We start from the raw sequence: 16,352 nt of genomic DNA on the forward strand, positions 1-16,352 counted from the left end.
TGACAGTTAATATAATTTGATGTAATAATATTTGTGGAAGTGAAGGCTTTTACCTCAGATTTAATCATCCCTTGGTTTCTGATTTGGTGTTGGAGGTATGACACTTTTTTGAGTGTTTTTCTCAGTTGCCCTGAGTTTCTGTGGTGTTTGTTTTGCTTCAAAGTTAAACTAGGGCAATGCTTGAAAGAGCATACTGTCAACTACCCAAAATGCTTGTGCAACCAATCTTCTTGCCTAGTTTTGATTGTGCTTAACTGAAACCACCTGTAACTGCCATTTGAAGAGCAGATGCTTCAGAGTCCCTGAATTTATTGTCATGTTTCCATTTGTGAACTGTCCAAGCTACCATTATTTTCTTAAGCTTCTTCATTTTTGTTCTAAGACTTTGGAGGGCTGGGGCCTTGCTTTAGGCTGTCTGGAGGTTGCCACACATGCAAACTTTGATTTGGTTAAACCATCATAGCAAAAATTTGATATAGATGTAGATACACACACACACACACACACACACACACACACACACACACACAGCTATTTACAGGATTAGTTTGCTTCACATTTAACACTGCCTCCTTCTGATAACTGTCACTTGCAAAACCTTACATTTTTCATTCTGTCTCCTGTTGCAGTGTATTTGCATTTTTGTATGCTTATTGTTTCATGGGTTGTCTGAGGCAGTCTTCTCCAAGCCATTGGGTGTTTTGGACTACAACTGTTATCATCCCTATTGCCTACTCTGGTTAGGGATTATGAAAGTTGCAGTCCAAAATTTCTGGAGGGCACCAGAATGGTGAAGGCTGGTGCACAGTTTCTGGGGTATGACTTCTTAAACTATTATTTTTTCCCCCAAAGAATCTTGACAGCTTGTACCTATTGCTGTTTTTAATTCATTGTTGGCATTACCTGCCACCCCCTCCCACCCTAATCCCTTCCATGTTGCATCTATTAAGTTACTTGAATCTCTGTCAAATAACACCAAAGAAAACAACTTTTCAAACTCATAGGCAGTGTTCTGGTAGAAAGAACTGGTGTAGCCAGCTTGGCGCAGCCATTGACCATTTACGAGAGCAAAGGTGTTGGACACAGACGGTTGGAATTAAAATAGGTCACTTCATTATTATTTACCACTATTATAATTTAAACAATATGAAACCATTTTAGGCCTGTGATGGAGGAGAGTCCAAATCAGGGTGGGGAACAGGACCAGGCCCACTGACATCCCTTATCCCCAGAGAGCCATTTTGACAGGTAGGTGAGTCTGCCCAGTTTGCCCACCTGTCTATCACCTGACATCCTCATGGCCTCAGCAGCCACGAAGCCATAATTCTTGATGGCAGGCTACTTTTTCCCTGGAGAGGACTGCCCTTGAAGATGATTAAGAAAATGCAGCTTCCAGTTTACTTGCTGGGATTCCATTTAGAACCAACATAGCCCCTAGTTTAAAACAGTTGCTGTTGTTGTTGCTTTCTTTCTGGGCTGAATGCAAAGTGCTCGCATTACCATTTTTATTCTAAAGTAACTTAGGCCTAAATATATGAAACACCACCTACTTCCCTACAGACCCTCTTGGGTGTTTAGATTTGCAGAGGGAACCCTCTTCATAATTCTACCGCCTTCACAAGTTTGGTATGTATGTACCTCTTTACCTTAGCTTCCAACACCTGAAACATATATTTTTGAACTCATCCTATTATTTTGATTGTAATCTATTTTTACTGTTTTTAATACTTTATATATAAATTGCTGTAGACTGAGACCTCATAGTGAAGGGTAGGTAAGAGGTCAAATGAAATATGTAGTAGTAATTATAATTAATAATAATTTAAATGATTGACTGTCGAGAAGATTCTTATAGATTGCTGCTTTTCTTATCTTTTAATCATGCCCTATTGGCCTGGTAATTCTTACAATATGACTTAAATAGAGTGTGATGAGTACTCTGTTTTGACTTTATGCCTTTGCATAATGTTTTTCCATTAAAGCTGGTAATATTTTTATCAGAATCTTTGATGCCTCAAATGATCTGTGATTTGTAAAGCTTGCTAGGTCTTGTTTAATTGATTCCCCCCTTCAAGTAGTAGCTTGTTTGAGCAACTAAATTTATCCCGTGCGAAAAGCTCTGATGTGCCGCACAATTTTTACCTTGTGTTTGGCAGGGGTCGTCAACGTAGTGCCCATGGGTGCACATGACGGTGTAAAGGTCTTCCCTGGTGCCCACAGGGTTCCCCTCCCTCAAAATTAGGTTGAAAGAAGCATTCTATTGTAGCCTATAGGGTGAGTTGTGGAATGTGATTGGCTGCCAATGTGTATGTGTGTGTTACTCAGAACCGTTTATTTGGTTTTCAGATGTGTTTAAAAAGGTAAAGGGACCCCTGACCGTTAGGTCCAGTCACGGACGACTCTGGGGTTGCAGCGCTAATTTCACTTTACCGGCCAAGGGAGCCGATGTACATCTTCCGGGTCATGTGGCCAGCGTGACTAAGCCACTTCTGGTGAACCAGAGCAGTGCACGGAAACGCCGTTTATGTGTTTATGGGCTGCCAAAACTTGGTAACCTTTCTTTATGGGAGTAATTTGGATTATATGAGCTAATTTGTTTTGTATTCTTTAATATGGATAACACGGTTTTCAGTGTGTTGAGGCTTGGTGCAGAGGCTTCAGGACCTTTATCTCTCTATTTCTCCAAACAGAGGGTGTTGGCTAAGTTTTTATGTCTGTTTATAGAAGTTTTTATATACCACCTTCTCACAAAACATCAGGGAAGGGTGCAGCAACATTAAAAACCCATTAAAAGCTGTACAAAACAATAAATAAAATGACTGGAAAACGTTGAACAACTGCATAGGCCCATTGACATAAAAAAACCCATCTTTAAGGTATGCCTGAGAGTCAAAAATGAGGAGGCCTGCTGAATCTCTGCTGGAAGAGTTTTCTGCAGCACATTCTTTTTAGCATGGACAAAGTAAAAGGATCCTTGCAGGACAGTTCACAGAAAGAGAGTTGTGTGTGTTCCTTCAAGTGAGATGATACATGTTGTGCTGTGTGGCTCATTCCTTTTGTGTCTATTAATCCTATAAATTAGCAAGAAGAAACAGTTAACCAACAGGACAAGGTTTGTTTCTTTTCTGCTTTCCCCCCTTTCGCTCTGATGATCTGAAGCAGCTTCAGCCAGTTAATTTTATTCGAAGCATTACCAGATTGTGTTTAAATGAATTGGGGGGGATGGGGGGGCAGCTAGTTTACACCAATTTCTCTAATTCTAATGCACCTCACCCCACAAAACGAAAAAGAAAGCTACAGCACTGGAAATACATTGTGAACCAATTTTCATTCAGTGAACTCTCTTTGGTTTGTCCAGCATTATGCAACAGGCAAATGCTAATGAAAATTCAAAAGGCTATTGTTTGTACATCAAGACTTTCTGCCAAGGAAGAGGAAAAGTTGGGGGAAGGGATGGGGAGGTACTTTATGAAATCTTTTTTAAAACAGCAACAGCTTTATTGCGTTTTACCTCTTTTTTAAAGATATAATAAATGATGAGAAGTTAACAAAAGATTGCACATGAAAATAAAAATAAAAAATAAGGAACATACATATGTAATTGGCATCCATCCATTCTTGGTGGTTTCTGTCATATACTATAAGGACTTCCATTTCTTGTCACTTTCTTTCAGTGATTTCCATTAAGACTTTGTAAGTCAGCTGAGTAGATGCATGGGCTGATCGTGGATTCCAGTCATATTCTCTCTGTGCTATATGTGAGATAAAACAAAACAAAACAAAATCATGAAAAATGCTAGGTTTTGCTTCATTCTCCTTTGTCAGGTCACTTTCTCCAACAAGGCCACTGTCCACACCTGTCAATGCTATTCCTCCATTAAATTGCTGTTGGATGCTTTTTTATTATAATTATTTATTAAATTTATATACCACACTTCATATTTTAAGAAATCTAACCAAGTTCATAGGAAGGACCTCATGATGAAATGAACTGTAGCATACTGTGGCGCTCTCTAAATGTTGCAGTGTGTCATGCCTTTGTAGATTGTGAGCCCAGGGGCATGGATTGTCTTGGAGCTGATTTTTGTAAGCTGCTCTGAGAGCCTTTTCTGCGTAAATGGTAGAATATAAATGCTGTAAATTAATAATAATAAATAACTCACACCATTCTTGATCATTTGTCATGTTGATTGGAGCTGTAGTTGAACTGCCCTTGCTTTTAAGTATTGGTTTGTGCAACCTAGCACTTGTGTAAACCCATTACAATGGGCCAGCTGTTTTTAAGCATAACATGCTGATTTGGACTGGCCCTTGTCCTTTTTTTGTCTGTCCTACCTCCTCTCCTTCAATGTACTTGATATTTTATTTACACGTCTAAGCACCAAGTGCACGTATATTCTACTGTGGCACAAGCCTGTCTATAATGAGTGGCAGTGGCTCTCCCAAGGTTTCGACAGAGCTCTCTCCCAGCCCTACCTGAAGATGCTAGGGATTAAAGCCAGTATCTTCCACATACAAAATATGCAGAAGATGTTGGCTTCAATCCCTGGCATCTCCAGGTTGGTCTGGAAGAGACCCCTGTCTTGAAACCTTGGGGAGCCAATGCAACCAACTATAGACGACCATGTGTTAGATGGACCAATGGTTTGACTTGATAGAAGGCTGCTTCCTGTGTTCCTGTATTCATATCACCACCTGTAGCTTCTCAAGTCCAAGAATTTCTTAACTGAATACCAGATGGTTAGTTGAGCATGTTTTACGTTTGCAAGAATATGTTTTTCTCGTTGAAGTACACAAAATCGTTTAATGTTTTCCACCGTGTATAGAAATTTGGTGTGTGTGTTTAAAAGCAAGTGTACTTATTTCAGCAATTACTAGCCCACTACTAAAAAAATCTATCATTCCTGGAAGCTATTGGAAATGAGATGGTCTTTAAGAGTTTCGTGCACAGCTTGTTCTTGCTGTGATTTATGTCAGAAGGAAAACCAATATAACTGTGTTACAGTCTCAAAAAGTTAATAAATGTAGTTAAGTCTCTGTATGGAAAAAAAAGATAAGCCTTAACAAAAGTAAATGTAGAAGCACAGTGAAAGCCTGGTTCCTGTTTTTGAAAAGTAACAGCATCCGAAGAAAGTATGACACCTAAACCAGTTATCTCTGCAAACATTTACTGGAGCCCTATATCCAGGTACATGGACACAGTTTCCATTGAAATGAGTAGGATATAAGCAAAGGCAATTAGAGTGAAAATGCAGCCTATATTTATGAGCTGAACTCTGTCATTTAAGCCAGCACTACGTATGACAAGTGGCATGGGGATGCCAGTGAAAATACCATTCTCTTAACTGATAGAGGTACATGCCGTTCATTGTGATGACATCATGTTGTGTGTGTGTGTTTGCTCCACATCATTGGATAGAACTTCACAATATGATGACATATCTTACGTCTGATAGGGTTGAAGAGGAAAACTGCTAGCACCTGACTGACAAGCTTCTCTGATAACCTGAAAACTATCATATGAATCTGATCTAACATCCATTGACATTAATGAACTAAAATGCCTACTTATTTCACTGTACCCTTTGTATCCAAAGCTCGAAATGTGGCTGCATACAGAATGTTAAGGGTGATTCTCTTTTTGCATGTTATATATAATGGCTGTGAATCTTGGGGGACCTTTTCCCTGATCTGCAGTCCTTTTCCACCTGGCCCGGGAGGGCGGGGCCCTGACTTATTCCAGCTACAAAAGCTGAGGCGCCTGAACAGACTTTTGGGTTGGGGTATTGCACAGCGGCTTTTGTTGCTGTTATTATTGCCCCAGTTGTCTAGTTTTAAATTGTTTTTAACTTGTGTGTTTTTAAATTCAGGGTTTCTGTTGATTTTGAATGGAAAGACATGGGATATGCCTGGTATACTTCAGAGTTTAGGGTAAGGAAACAAGCTGGGAGACGGCTCAAGCTTGAATAAAGGAAAACCCTGGTCATATGCAATCGATCATTGGTGAGGGTTCGGTATCGAGCCTACCTAGTGGCAGTGAAGGCAGCAAAGAAGGAAGTGGCAGAACCGATGATAGCTCACTGTGCCTTGTTTGCATAGCATTTTGAGGATAAAATTGCTCGCATCCAGTACAGCAGCTGAATCTCAAGGGGTGACTAGAGCACTGTCTAGTCCTGTTGTGTTGGATGGGCTTCATTTAGTTAGGTTTGAGGGTGTATTTTGTGTTTTTATTTTGTATCTTTATGTTGTGAACCGCCCTGTGCTCTTTGGATGAAGGGGAGTAAACAAGTTTAATAAATAAAGTAAATAAAAATGGTAGATACATAAACAGAATGCAGGCTGATATCCCTCTTCAACTGAAAATATGTATCCATGTGAAATTTATCACATGCCCTCTTTTAGGAAACATTTTTTGAGCAACCATTTCTTTCTAAAGGAGTTGATTCAATATTTGCATGTGCGCCCTGTGAATCAGGTGGCACCAATTTTAGCAATTGCCTATATGTGTTGTAAAGGAAGAACTTTGATCTTATAATCACTAACTCCCTTGAAAGCTGCTCACCTGACAGTTGGGTAAATTGCTCTGTCAACATCACATGCCTGTATATAAATACGAAGTATAAAGTGAAAAATAGCCTTCAGACTACAACATTTACAGTAAACAACTGTATTTTTATTAGCGCTTGTGAAAAAGGGTCTTGTTGGGTTATGCAAACTGTTTTCGTTGGCCAAAAAGGAATGGCCCATCCAGTTTAGCAATCCTGCCTCCACTAATGGATACTAATGGATAGATACTAGAACATACTAATGGATAGATACTAGAACATACAGAGAGGATGATAAAACCATATTCCATATATGCTCACTTCTCTCTCTCTCTCTCTCTCTCTCTCTCTCTCTCACACACACACACACACACACTTTAAAAAAAAAGAGGCTAGGATGCTCAGAATACAAGAAATAAGTCCAGGTTGATTTGCATTCCCTAAGAATACTAAGGGTTCTTTTTGGTACCTGAAAATACTACTGTAATAGAATCATAGAATTATATGTAGACAATGTTGTTATGCTGGAGTGTACAGCAGCCTATTAGGCTCTGTAGTTTATAATTATATATAGACTTTCCATGTCGTAGTTTGCAAGCCTCTGAAAATTAATTACACTTAATGTTAGTTCTGCTAAATTTGGATCACCGTCACACCTGCATTATTTTTTTAAACGGAGATATTCACACCTACATTTTTCGAAAAGAAGACCCCCCCCCCAACTCATGGTTGCCTAACTCATGGAAGATAATTCTATGATAATTAATTTCAAGATAATTAATCCAGGACATTGAGGAATGGTGTATCTGATGTTGCAATGTTGATAGTTATCTTGGCCTTTTTACAGAATGTCATGCAGAAGATATGACAGAATATCTTGTCCAGTTTTTTGCCATTGCCCTTATTAAAAGCAGGCTGGGTGTGACTGGGAACTACAGGAACAGCATACCCCATAGTTAGTGGAGTCTGTTGAATCATTGTATTTTTTCTGAGAATCTTCTTGTAAAACCTCCATTTTCCTGTCTTCTACCTAGATTTTGATTCCTCCTTTACCTGTGTTGTAGGTCAGTCTACAGTCAGCTAAGCGGTTGTACTTTCCAACTTAGCTGGCTTAGGCTGTTGAAGTTAGTGGGACTAAGCAAGCATAAATGATTTTTGTTTGCAGCCTCCTAAGAGAATACAGTCCAGGTGTTGCTTTTTTCCTGTGGCACATGTGTGCATGAAGTATGTAGTTCAAGAAAGGAAGTCAAGGAGGAGGATTGTCACGTGACAAAATCTTTTTCACTTTGCCATGACTTTCCAGTACTGTATAGGGCAGAAAAGAAAGGCCTGCTGCTGTGGCAGCTGTTTTTGTATTTAATTCTGTACCTACCTTAATATTATTTGTAATAATGTGGCTGAATAATGAATAACCATTATGGTGATTTATGTTTAAATATATTACAACATGTTAATATCTTTGAAAAGAAATACCTTATTAAGGTTTCTGAAATGAATATAAATGTAAGGTGGGTTTTATGTCTAAAGCTGCATCTTCTATTGATATTTCAGTATACATATTTCTTAATGTGGCCATTTATAACATAACTAGGTTTCAAAGTTTGCATCAGATTTGCAGTAGCCACTCTTAATTGCCTCTTTGGCTTTCTGGGAACTTTCTCCCTTGAATTATTTTCTCCCTTGGAATAGTGGAACACCTTACATCAAATACTGTATTGCAAAAATGGCGAGAATAGATGCTAGTATTTGTTTTGTACTCTTACTTGTACATGTCATGTTCTCATCTGTTTTCCCAGAAAGTGTATTCTGAAAGACATCTGCTCCTCTTATACAAGTGTCCTTTTCCTGGGCCAAGGATGTTACAATGACTCAAAGCAATTATATATGCCCACATTGTTTGCAATTGATATGAAGAGAGTGACCCTTTACAGAAATAGAGAACAAGAGCTGCTGCTTGTTTCATGCGATTTCCTCCCGCTCCCCTGGAAGCGATGACTAAATCCTTCATAGTACAATGATAACCATTTCCTAGATTAGGGGAAGTTGGAAAAGGGTTTCCCATGTTGTTAGACTAATAGTGGATGAATTGTGAAATATAAGTTTTTCTAGGTATCTCTGGAAGGTGTCATGATTTGAAACCTACACTTGTCATCAAAAAACAACATTGCAAGGTTCCAAATGGAGTTACCTAACGTGTTTTGTGCTCTCAAAATGCTTTATACAAAATGGTAAGAACTACTTCAGATAGTGTCTGTATTAGGCTTTTCCTTTCGGTGGCACTGCCACTGAGCAGTTATGGCACAGATTCTCTCCCACATTGAAAGTTTCCACATTAGCAAATGGATCTGCTAATATAATGTAGAGAATCTGTGCTACATGGTTCCAAAAAATAATATTTTTTGCAGTTTCTTGGTTGGGACTGAAACATGCAGCTTGGCTCTCAGTCACACAACAAGGAAGCTGACCTGTAGAACCTTTAGACCAGAAATGACGAACTTGTGACACCAAAGCTGGCCCACCCATGAGGCGGACAGAAACAGCCACCTTGGGTGGAGGAATCCTATGGGGCGGTGTCCCCACGGGCGACCCTGCCACCACCGGGGGTTGTGCACTGGCAACTTCTAGCAAGGTCTCATGGAACTCCCATGAGATCTCTCAAGATCTTGCCAGAAGCCATCACCCAGTAATCAAGGCTTTGGGGGCATGTGAAACAGGGCAGGCCACCCCTGTGTGACACTCCCAGGTGTTGTTAGGAATTGTAGTCTATTATACCTGACTATTGGCCCTGTTCTCTGGGGCTGATGAGAGTCGGAGTCCACAACATCTGAGTGGTTCCCTCCTTTCCCATCCTTGCTTGAGACAATCTGTTCCATATTACAGAAACCTCAAGCCTTCCTTCACAGTTACTTTATAAACAGGCACTAAATCATACAATATCCTTTGTAGGTCTTTGGGCATATTGCCACTTCTTTGTCATGCACTGTGAAACATATTTATCTCAGCCTCTTCTTGTGCCCTTTTAAAATTTGCATTTCATGGCATTTCTGAAAATGGGAAATGTTTACCTTTTAGAGCAGAGCTGTCCAACCTCTCAGACCAAGTGGACTGCAAGAGTACTTTGAAACAGAACCCATGGGCTACACACTGAATTAAATTTCCATCTTGTAAATTAAAGTGTTTGCAATATAGTTAATATTATTTAATGTATACAATATATTTAATTAAATATATATAATTAAATACTCAGTTAATGAGTAAAGTATAAATTTCTTCAAAAGATAATCACAAAATAATAGAGAAAAAGAAACACCACAGATCTATAAGGATTTATACAGTAATTCAAGATGTCAGTAACCTTTTTCATTGCCAACACTCATTTGTGATAAAAGAAGGCCTCTGATCAATGTATTTGAAGCAGTCACCTCACTCCTCCCGCACATTTGTAAAACATTTGCTGACCAACACTTTTTAGCCCACTTGTCCATTCTTGCTGACTAGCCTTCCCTCTCACACCTGGGTTTTTCTTTTTCTTTTTAACCTCTTGGCGCCTCCTGCCTCCTGCCTCAGCACCTCCCATTTTTACATGCTTGTGCATCTTTCAAACACTTTTCTCTACCTCTGCCTCCCCCCTCATACCCTTGCCAAACTCCATTTCCCCTCAGTCCCCTCCTGTTTTTAGCCCATTCCTCCCCTTGGCTTTTTACCTCAGCACCCACACTTCACTTGTTTTTGCCTCCATGTCTCTTGGCTCACTCAATTCCTTTTTTTATTATTATTAATCTCACTTTATATTCATACTTCACGCTCTCCTCTTTCTGCTCCGCTTTTTACCTCATCCACCTTCTCTCGCCTCTCACTTCTGTCTCCCCTCACTTCTCTCTCTCTCCCCCGCCCCTTGCATGGCAGGCTGCACTAGTGGTGCAAGGCAGTTCTCTCCCCCCCCCCTCAGAGGCAAAAAAGGAGAGGGGAGCTCACTGTTACTCAGGAACCCAAGTATGGGCCCAGCCTGTGGTGTGCTGGGCACTGTCACATGGGACTGGAGCCTCTGATCAGTGCCTGCTGAGGAGCTTGCAAGAGCCAGACCAAGCTGGGACAAGGGCATGTGGGTTTGGGGGCTGTGTGGAGGCAGATAAGAACATGGTTGCTGAGGGCCACCCAAAAAGGCCTTGAGGGCTACATGCAATCCATGCGCTGCATGATGGACTACCCTGTTTTAAAGTGATGTTTCTGGTACACCACCAGCCTGCATTCACAACTTCTGAGATTTTGCATGTAGTATCCTATTCTCCTTGGTTATTTTAAACATTTTAGTACATACAGAATGCTTGTTAAGCAACACTACTCAATGATGTGTGCTGGCCAAACTAATATATGTTTTTGTAGAACAGCAAAGGAGCTTTCAGTTACCTTTCATTATATGACTGAGAAATTTGTGAGGCTTGACAAGCTGTTTCCAATGTGGCTTTTCTTCCTTTTCAATCAACAAAAGCAGGTGCCAGTATACTTTATAATTAAATTATACAGCTAAAGAAGATAATCAAAACACTTTGGCTGAATAATAAAAAAATTGCAGACACTTTTGTCCAGCATTTGTAAACAGAATGTACAAAGAATGTAGGTCTTCAGACTGCAATCAAGCTTTAGCCAGGAGGAAAATTACATCTAATATCAGTATATGAAGGTAAAACAACACAAAATTCCATCCTTTACTAAATGGAATAGACATGTTGGCCTGGTTGACAACAAACGCTAAACTCACCACTCAGCAGAAAAAATATAGCCTCTTTGATGCTCTGACAGTCCTGCTTTTACCCATAGCTGAAGCATAGTTTGAATCTGGGCTCATGTTTTGTCTCACTCCAGACAAACCACAAGCTATAGGCAAGGTTTGTCATTTGCTTACCACTTGGGTTTTTCTTGAGGAAGATGATGTTGACGATAATTACAAGCCCAAATTCAAACATTAACAGCCAGCCGAACCATGGTAGCATGGCAGTAGGGAGACCGGGGGAGGAGTGAAATGGGTGCAATCTATTTCTTTTGAATACCAGCTCCTTTGCACATTTCAGCTTTACCTATGAACTGGCCCATTGTTGACCTTGCATGAATTTGGCTTTTACTCAGTGCTATTTTTCTAGAAAAAGAGGTGCCGGAACTCACCACAAATGCCTCCCTTATTCTCTTATAATGGCAATGGCACCCACCTGAGAGGTGCCGCAACTGAGTTCTGGCTGGAAAAAAAAAGCTTTTGCTGATTTATGAGTTCGATAAAATGTTGGAGGTGCTAGACAACTGGAATATTTTACAATGGGTTGCCTAGTGATGTGAGGTGAGAATATTCTCCGGAGAATATTGTCTGCTAGAAAATTCTCTGGAGAATATTCTCCACAAACTGTAAATTCTGTGTCGTCTACACAGCTGCTTTAAATCTACACACCTCATTAATTGAGAATATTCTTGAAAATATTCTCTAGAATTTAACATCATTAGGGTTGCCAGCCTTTTTAGCCAGTCTCAAAATGGTTGCTGTAGAAGCCATGGCATAACACAACATCAGAAAATAGTTGTGATACCACCACAAAAAAGATGCCTCCTGGTTGCTAGGGAAAAAGGAAAGGCAAGCTATGGAGATCCCACGGACTACTAGAAAATAAGACAGAAGCAGGAAAAGTGCACCAAAGGGGAAGGGGAAATGGCAGCTCTTTAGGACCCCAGGGATTCCTATTGCCTGCTGTCCAAGCACCTCTTTTAGCAATCGCTGCATAACTTTATAGCAGGGCTGGAGACTGGCTTTTTTAAAAAAATGAAAGCTCAAAGTCTGGAGCCCCTTCCAGGGGCACCAGTGAAAACTGGGTTCACTGGCAGCCTCCATTTTACAATGTGCTTAGTACATACAAAATGTGACGGTGATTTTTCTGGTAGATCAAAAGCTGTTAATGTAATTCAGGGCACAGTGTAGTTCATCATAATCTTTTGGCAATCTCTGTTAAGATAGCTCTTTGGAACTTTGTTACTCAGACATAAGGAGTTAAGAGATCAGAGCTTGGTATTAGAAGCCAAAGTCCATGTGTAACTTGACAGGGTGCTCCCAGTCTAGATGACATATTGTGGGACCATGGGGAAGAAAGACTGGGAGCAAGGTATATTTAAAAAAATATCACTTGATCCCATGTGACTGTAGCACTTCCAAGTTGCAGATAGGGGCATTGCATAACTCACCACACTGCAACATTAAAAAACTGCTGTGCATGTAGAAACCTAACATGTATCCCCTCTTGATATTCTAGATTGCTGTGTGCAGGGAACTGTGTTTTGCAGAGGAGTGCGGGGGGTGGGGGAGAGGGGGGGGGGAAACCTAGAGGTATTTTGCAGAAAAGTCCGGCTCTTGAGAAGCTTCATCAGTACCTTCATAATAAACATCAGTATATGCTATCCAAATCTGCTATAGGTGTCTGGAAGCTGTTGTCTAATAAACTGCACATTCAAATGTGGAAAGTGTGTTAAAGTCATATGTTCACTGCATATTTGCTGGTGGAGAATTGTCTTTCCTTGTTCCTCTTGGGAGCTGCGCTGAGCCATTGTTGCATCTGTGTCTGGAATAGATTTCTTATGGTCAAAGTAGCTTTTACCAGCATTCCCCACTGTTCATTTTCTCCTCTCTCTCATACAATGCTAGTCTGTCCCTTCCTTATATAAATTCCTTCTTGTTAGCAGACTGTGTGTAACAAATCTCCTCCTATGTGCACCTCACAAAATAACCCTGTTGTTCTTTCTCTGATTACCGGACGCTGCAAGTCTCTGCTACCTGCCTCTCTTTCTATACCTACCTTATTTGCTTAGAGTGTCTTTTGGAACTGACCTCTTCTTTACCTCTCTGACCTACAATTTTATACTACCTCCCCAATCACTAAAACAACTTTCAGTTTAAAAAAAATGGACCTGAGTCATTTCTTCATTCACTGGAGGTTTCAGTTTGCAGAGACCAGTAGGTACATAGCCGAATAACGCTTTCATTTTGAGTTATAGTCTCTCTCACTGTGATATGTTTTGTTGGTGAGATCAAAGGAAATTGTCTGTCTCACCCCTGACCTGGGTGAGTCAGAGACATGCATTAAATCAACATCATGTACTAGAAGAACCATGTCCGGGCACAGTAAATAATACTGTTATCAGCCCACAGATCTGACTCCTTATCCTAGAACATTTTCCAGTGCATTTTCCCATATAGGTATGACATCAATCTTCACTGCAAACCAGCAGATGCTCTGTTCTGCTGTTATTGCTCCAGTGTAAAACCACCATCTAGAATTTACCAGCAAATTCATTCTGTATAATTTGGACTTAATTGGAATCCTGGGTTCCTTTCTGAATGTAGATCAGTGTAGCCCAGCTAGAAAAAGGATTTTCACCACTAACTGCTTCTCTGAATGGGTCACTCTGTTCTTACACATTTGGATTTTGCATGGAAATGTCACTGATGGCACATTCTACTCTCTGGCCACACCTTGCTTGCTGTTTTGCTCAAAATATCTAACAAGTAAACCTCTAGAACGCAAATGCTTATACCAAATAATTCTGTTCTCAATATATATTTTTCCTGAAAAAGATTAATACCATTGAGCCTCTGAAATTTGTAATGGCTTACTAGTTCCCCAAGAAAGATTGCAACCTGACATTTGGTTTGGTTTTGTATATTGGCTCTTTTAAGTGTGTGTTTGTGTGTGTGTGTGTGTGAATGGCTATGAGAATTGGGGAATGATAATGTTATCTAATTGAATCCTCACAAGCTTAACTATGGGTTGAATTTGAGAAGAAAGTGTAAAATGCTACGTGGTAAAAATGGAACTGTGTGTAGGAATTCTGAAATAAAATCTGACAATTCACCCACTTAAATTGGAAAGCATGCAGAGTAGGGCATGTACAATAAAGACACATATCGAGTGATTGAGGATGTCTACTCATCCCTAGTCCTTTTGCTATCAGTGTATGCACCACTTCCGCTTCCTGTATCTAGAAAATGGTAGAATAACTCATTTATTTTTTACCAGCAGGGTTATTGAGAAACCTGTATAGATTGCACAGTGCTGTTCCACACTGCTGAGCTTTGCAGGTTTCCAAATAGCACACAAATATTTGGTAGGATTTTTACCCTAGAGAAATGGGCTAGCCTAGACTATTTATAGCCCGTTTAATATAATCGTTATTTGCTTCATTACAGCGTTGCTCAGAACCACAAACAGAATCTAATGACTGTCGCAAACCTGGGGGTTGTTTTTGGACCAACGTTAATGCGGCCGCAAGAAGAAACGGTTGCTGCGATTATGGACATCAAATTCCAAAACATTGTGGTTGAGATTTTAATTGAAAACCATGACAAGGTAATTTGTTTGAATTTGTACATCTTCCAATTTTTTTTTATTGTTTGCAAATGCTTTCTAATCTAATGCATATTTCCCAGCTGTCCTTATCCACAGAGTTACAGGAAGAGAAAAGAACTTTAATATTCACATCTCCATGAGCCTTTCCACATATGGAACCGTTTTACTGATTTTGGGGAAGGGGTTCTAGCTGAATTAGGGAAAGGTAATAAAATGTTTGGGAATCTTACAGCCTTTCACTGAGGCAATGTCCCACTCCTAAGGCTCCTTTAGAGCCTTTAGACCAAGATGTGGAACCTCTGGCGACTCAGATGCTGCTGGACATTCACTCTGCTTTAGCGGAAAAGTGATGCCTTTGGAAATCATCATTATTACACTAATACTCACATCTAACTCAAGCTAGATTTGTGTGCCTAGGAGCCAGTACATCCAGAGAAAGGGTGACAGATGCCTAAGATAAAAAGTGCAATAGCTGCTGATAGCGCAAAGGACACTCCTTTACCCCCCAGCACCAGAGTAGAAGTTTACAGCTAAGCAGGGAGGGAGAAAGCGGAAAAGAGGAAAGCATATTTGAAGCATAGAGGATCTGGGAACTGTAGTTTCCTCCTTACATAGCTACAATTCTTAGCACTCTTAATCTGCTATAATATATTTTGAGGAAAATAATCTGAATTAAGTGTGTGTTGAATGTACTTTTAATGTACTGTATGCTGTGGGCCTGCCTAAAGGCAGGGAAATTTGCAGAATGTCCCCAGCATCTCCAGGTAGAGCTGGCAGGGCTGCCTGAAACCCTGGAGAGCAGCTGCCAGCCAGTGCTGACAACACTGATCTAGACAGACCACCAATTTAACTTGGTATGAGGCACCGTCTTATGTTCCAGATAAGGCAGTGAAATGTGAGTGCCCCCCAAGAGATGGGGAAAGGGAAGGATTGAGGGTGGCAAAGCTTAAAAGAGAGTGCACGCTAAGGCCATTAAGCCCACTGCAAAACTCCATCTAGATATAGATTACTGGGAAAGGCAAGTAAGTGCTAGCCTCAAAAGGATCGGCTCCTGCTTTTCAGTGATGTGCAGCAACTACAGTTTTGGTTAATTTCCAAGCTCTGACTTAAGTGTTTTGATAATAATCCTGTGGCCTTAACAGAGGAAGAAGATGGGTGTTTTGGAATAGTGTCAGTTCAATGAGGTCATTGATTAACCTGTCAAGTTGTCTTCAATAAATTTCTGATGAATCAATGCATGCCCTCAGTCTGAACTTGCATCCATGCATCTTAAGATCAGTGTGCAGTGTTTGAATCTGTTATTGATTTCTGCAAAGAAATTGCAGCTAGGCGCTTCCTGGAACATCTGGTTGAATTACAGTCTGATGTGGATTGCCAAATTATCTCGTATGCAGGCCATTAAACTGTCTGTGTAATCAGAAAATTTAAA

The 16,352-nt window shown here is 40.2% G+C and overlaps 1 protein-coding gene and 1 long non-coding RNA gene across 13 annotated transcripts in view; one reads left to right on the forward strand and one right to left on the reverse strand.

Annotated features, from left to right (window-relative positions):
- The window catches only part of ARHGAP26 (Rho GTPase activating protein 26), a 205,830-nt gene that overhangs the window by 140,602 nt on the left and 48,876 nt on the right, over window positions 1-16,352 (forward strand). For all 12 annotated transcript variants that reach the window (XM_083600216.1, XM_083600209.1, XM_083600214.1 and 9 more), the window contains one exon: window positions 14,764-14,923. In XM_083600216.1, coding sequence (XP_083456342.1) covers window positions 14,764-14,923 — 160 coding nt within the window. The remainder of the gene's footprint in view (window positions 1-14,763; window positions 14,924-16,352) is intronic.
- Window positions 1,864-10,643, reverse strand: LOC310756382. Its single transcript, XR_014544839.1, has 4 exons — window positions 10,386-10,643; window positions 6,563-6,600; window positions 3,594-3,752; window positions 1,864-3,071 (listed from the first exon to the last, which is right to left on the reverse strand). It is a non-coding gene; the product is annotated as an uncharacterized lncRNA (long non-coding RNA).

Source organism: Podarcis filfolensis, assembly GCF_964270895.1.
Source record: "Podarcis filfolensis genome assembly, chromosome: 2".
Lineage (NCBI taxonomy): Eukaryota > Metazoa > Chordata > Lepidosauria > Squamata > Lacertidae > Podarcis > Podarcis filfolensis.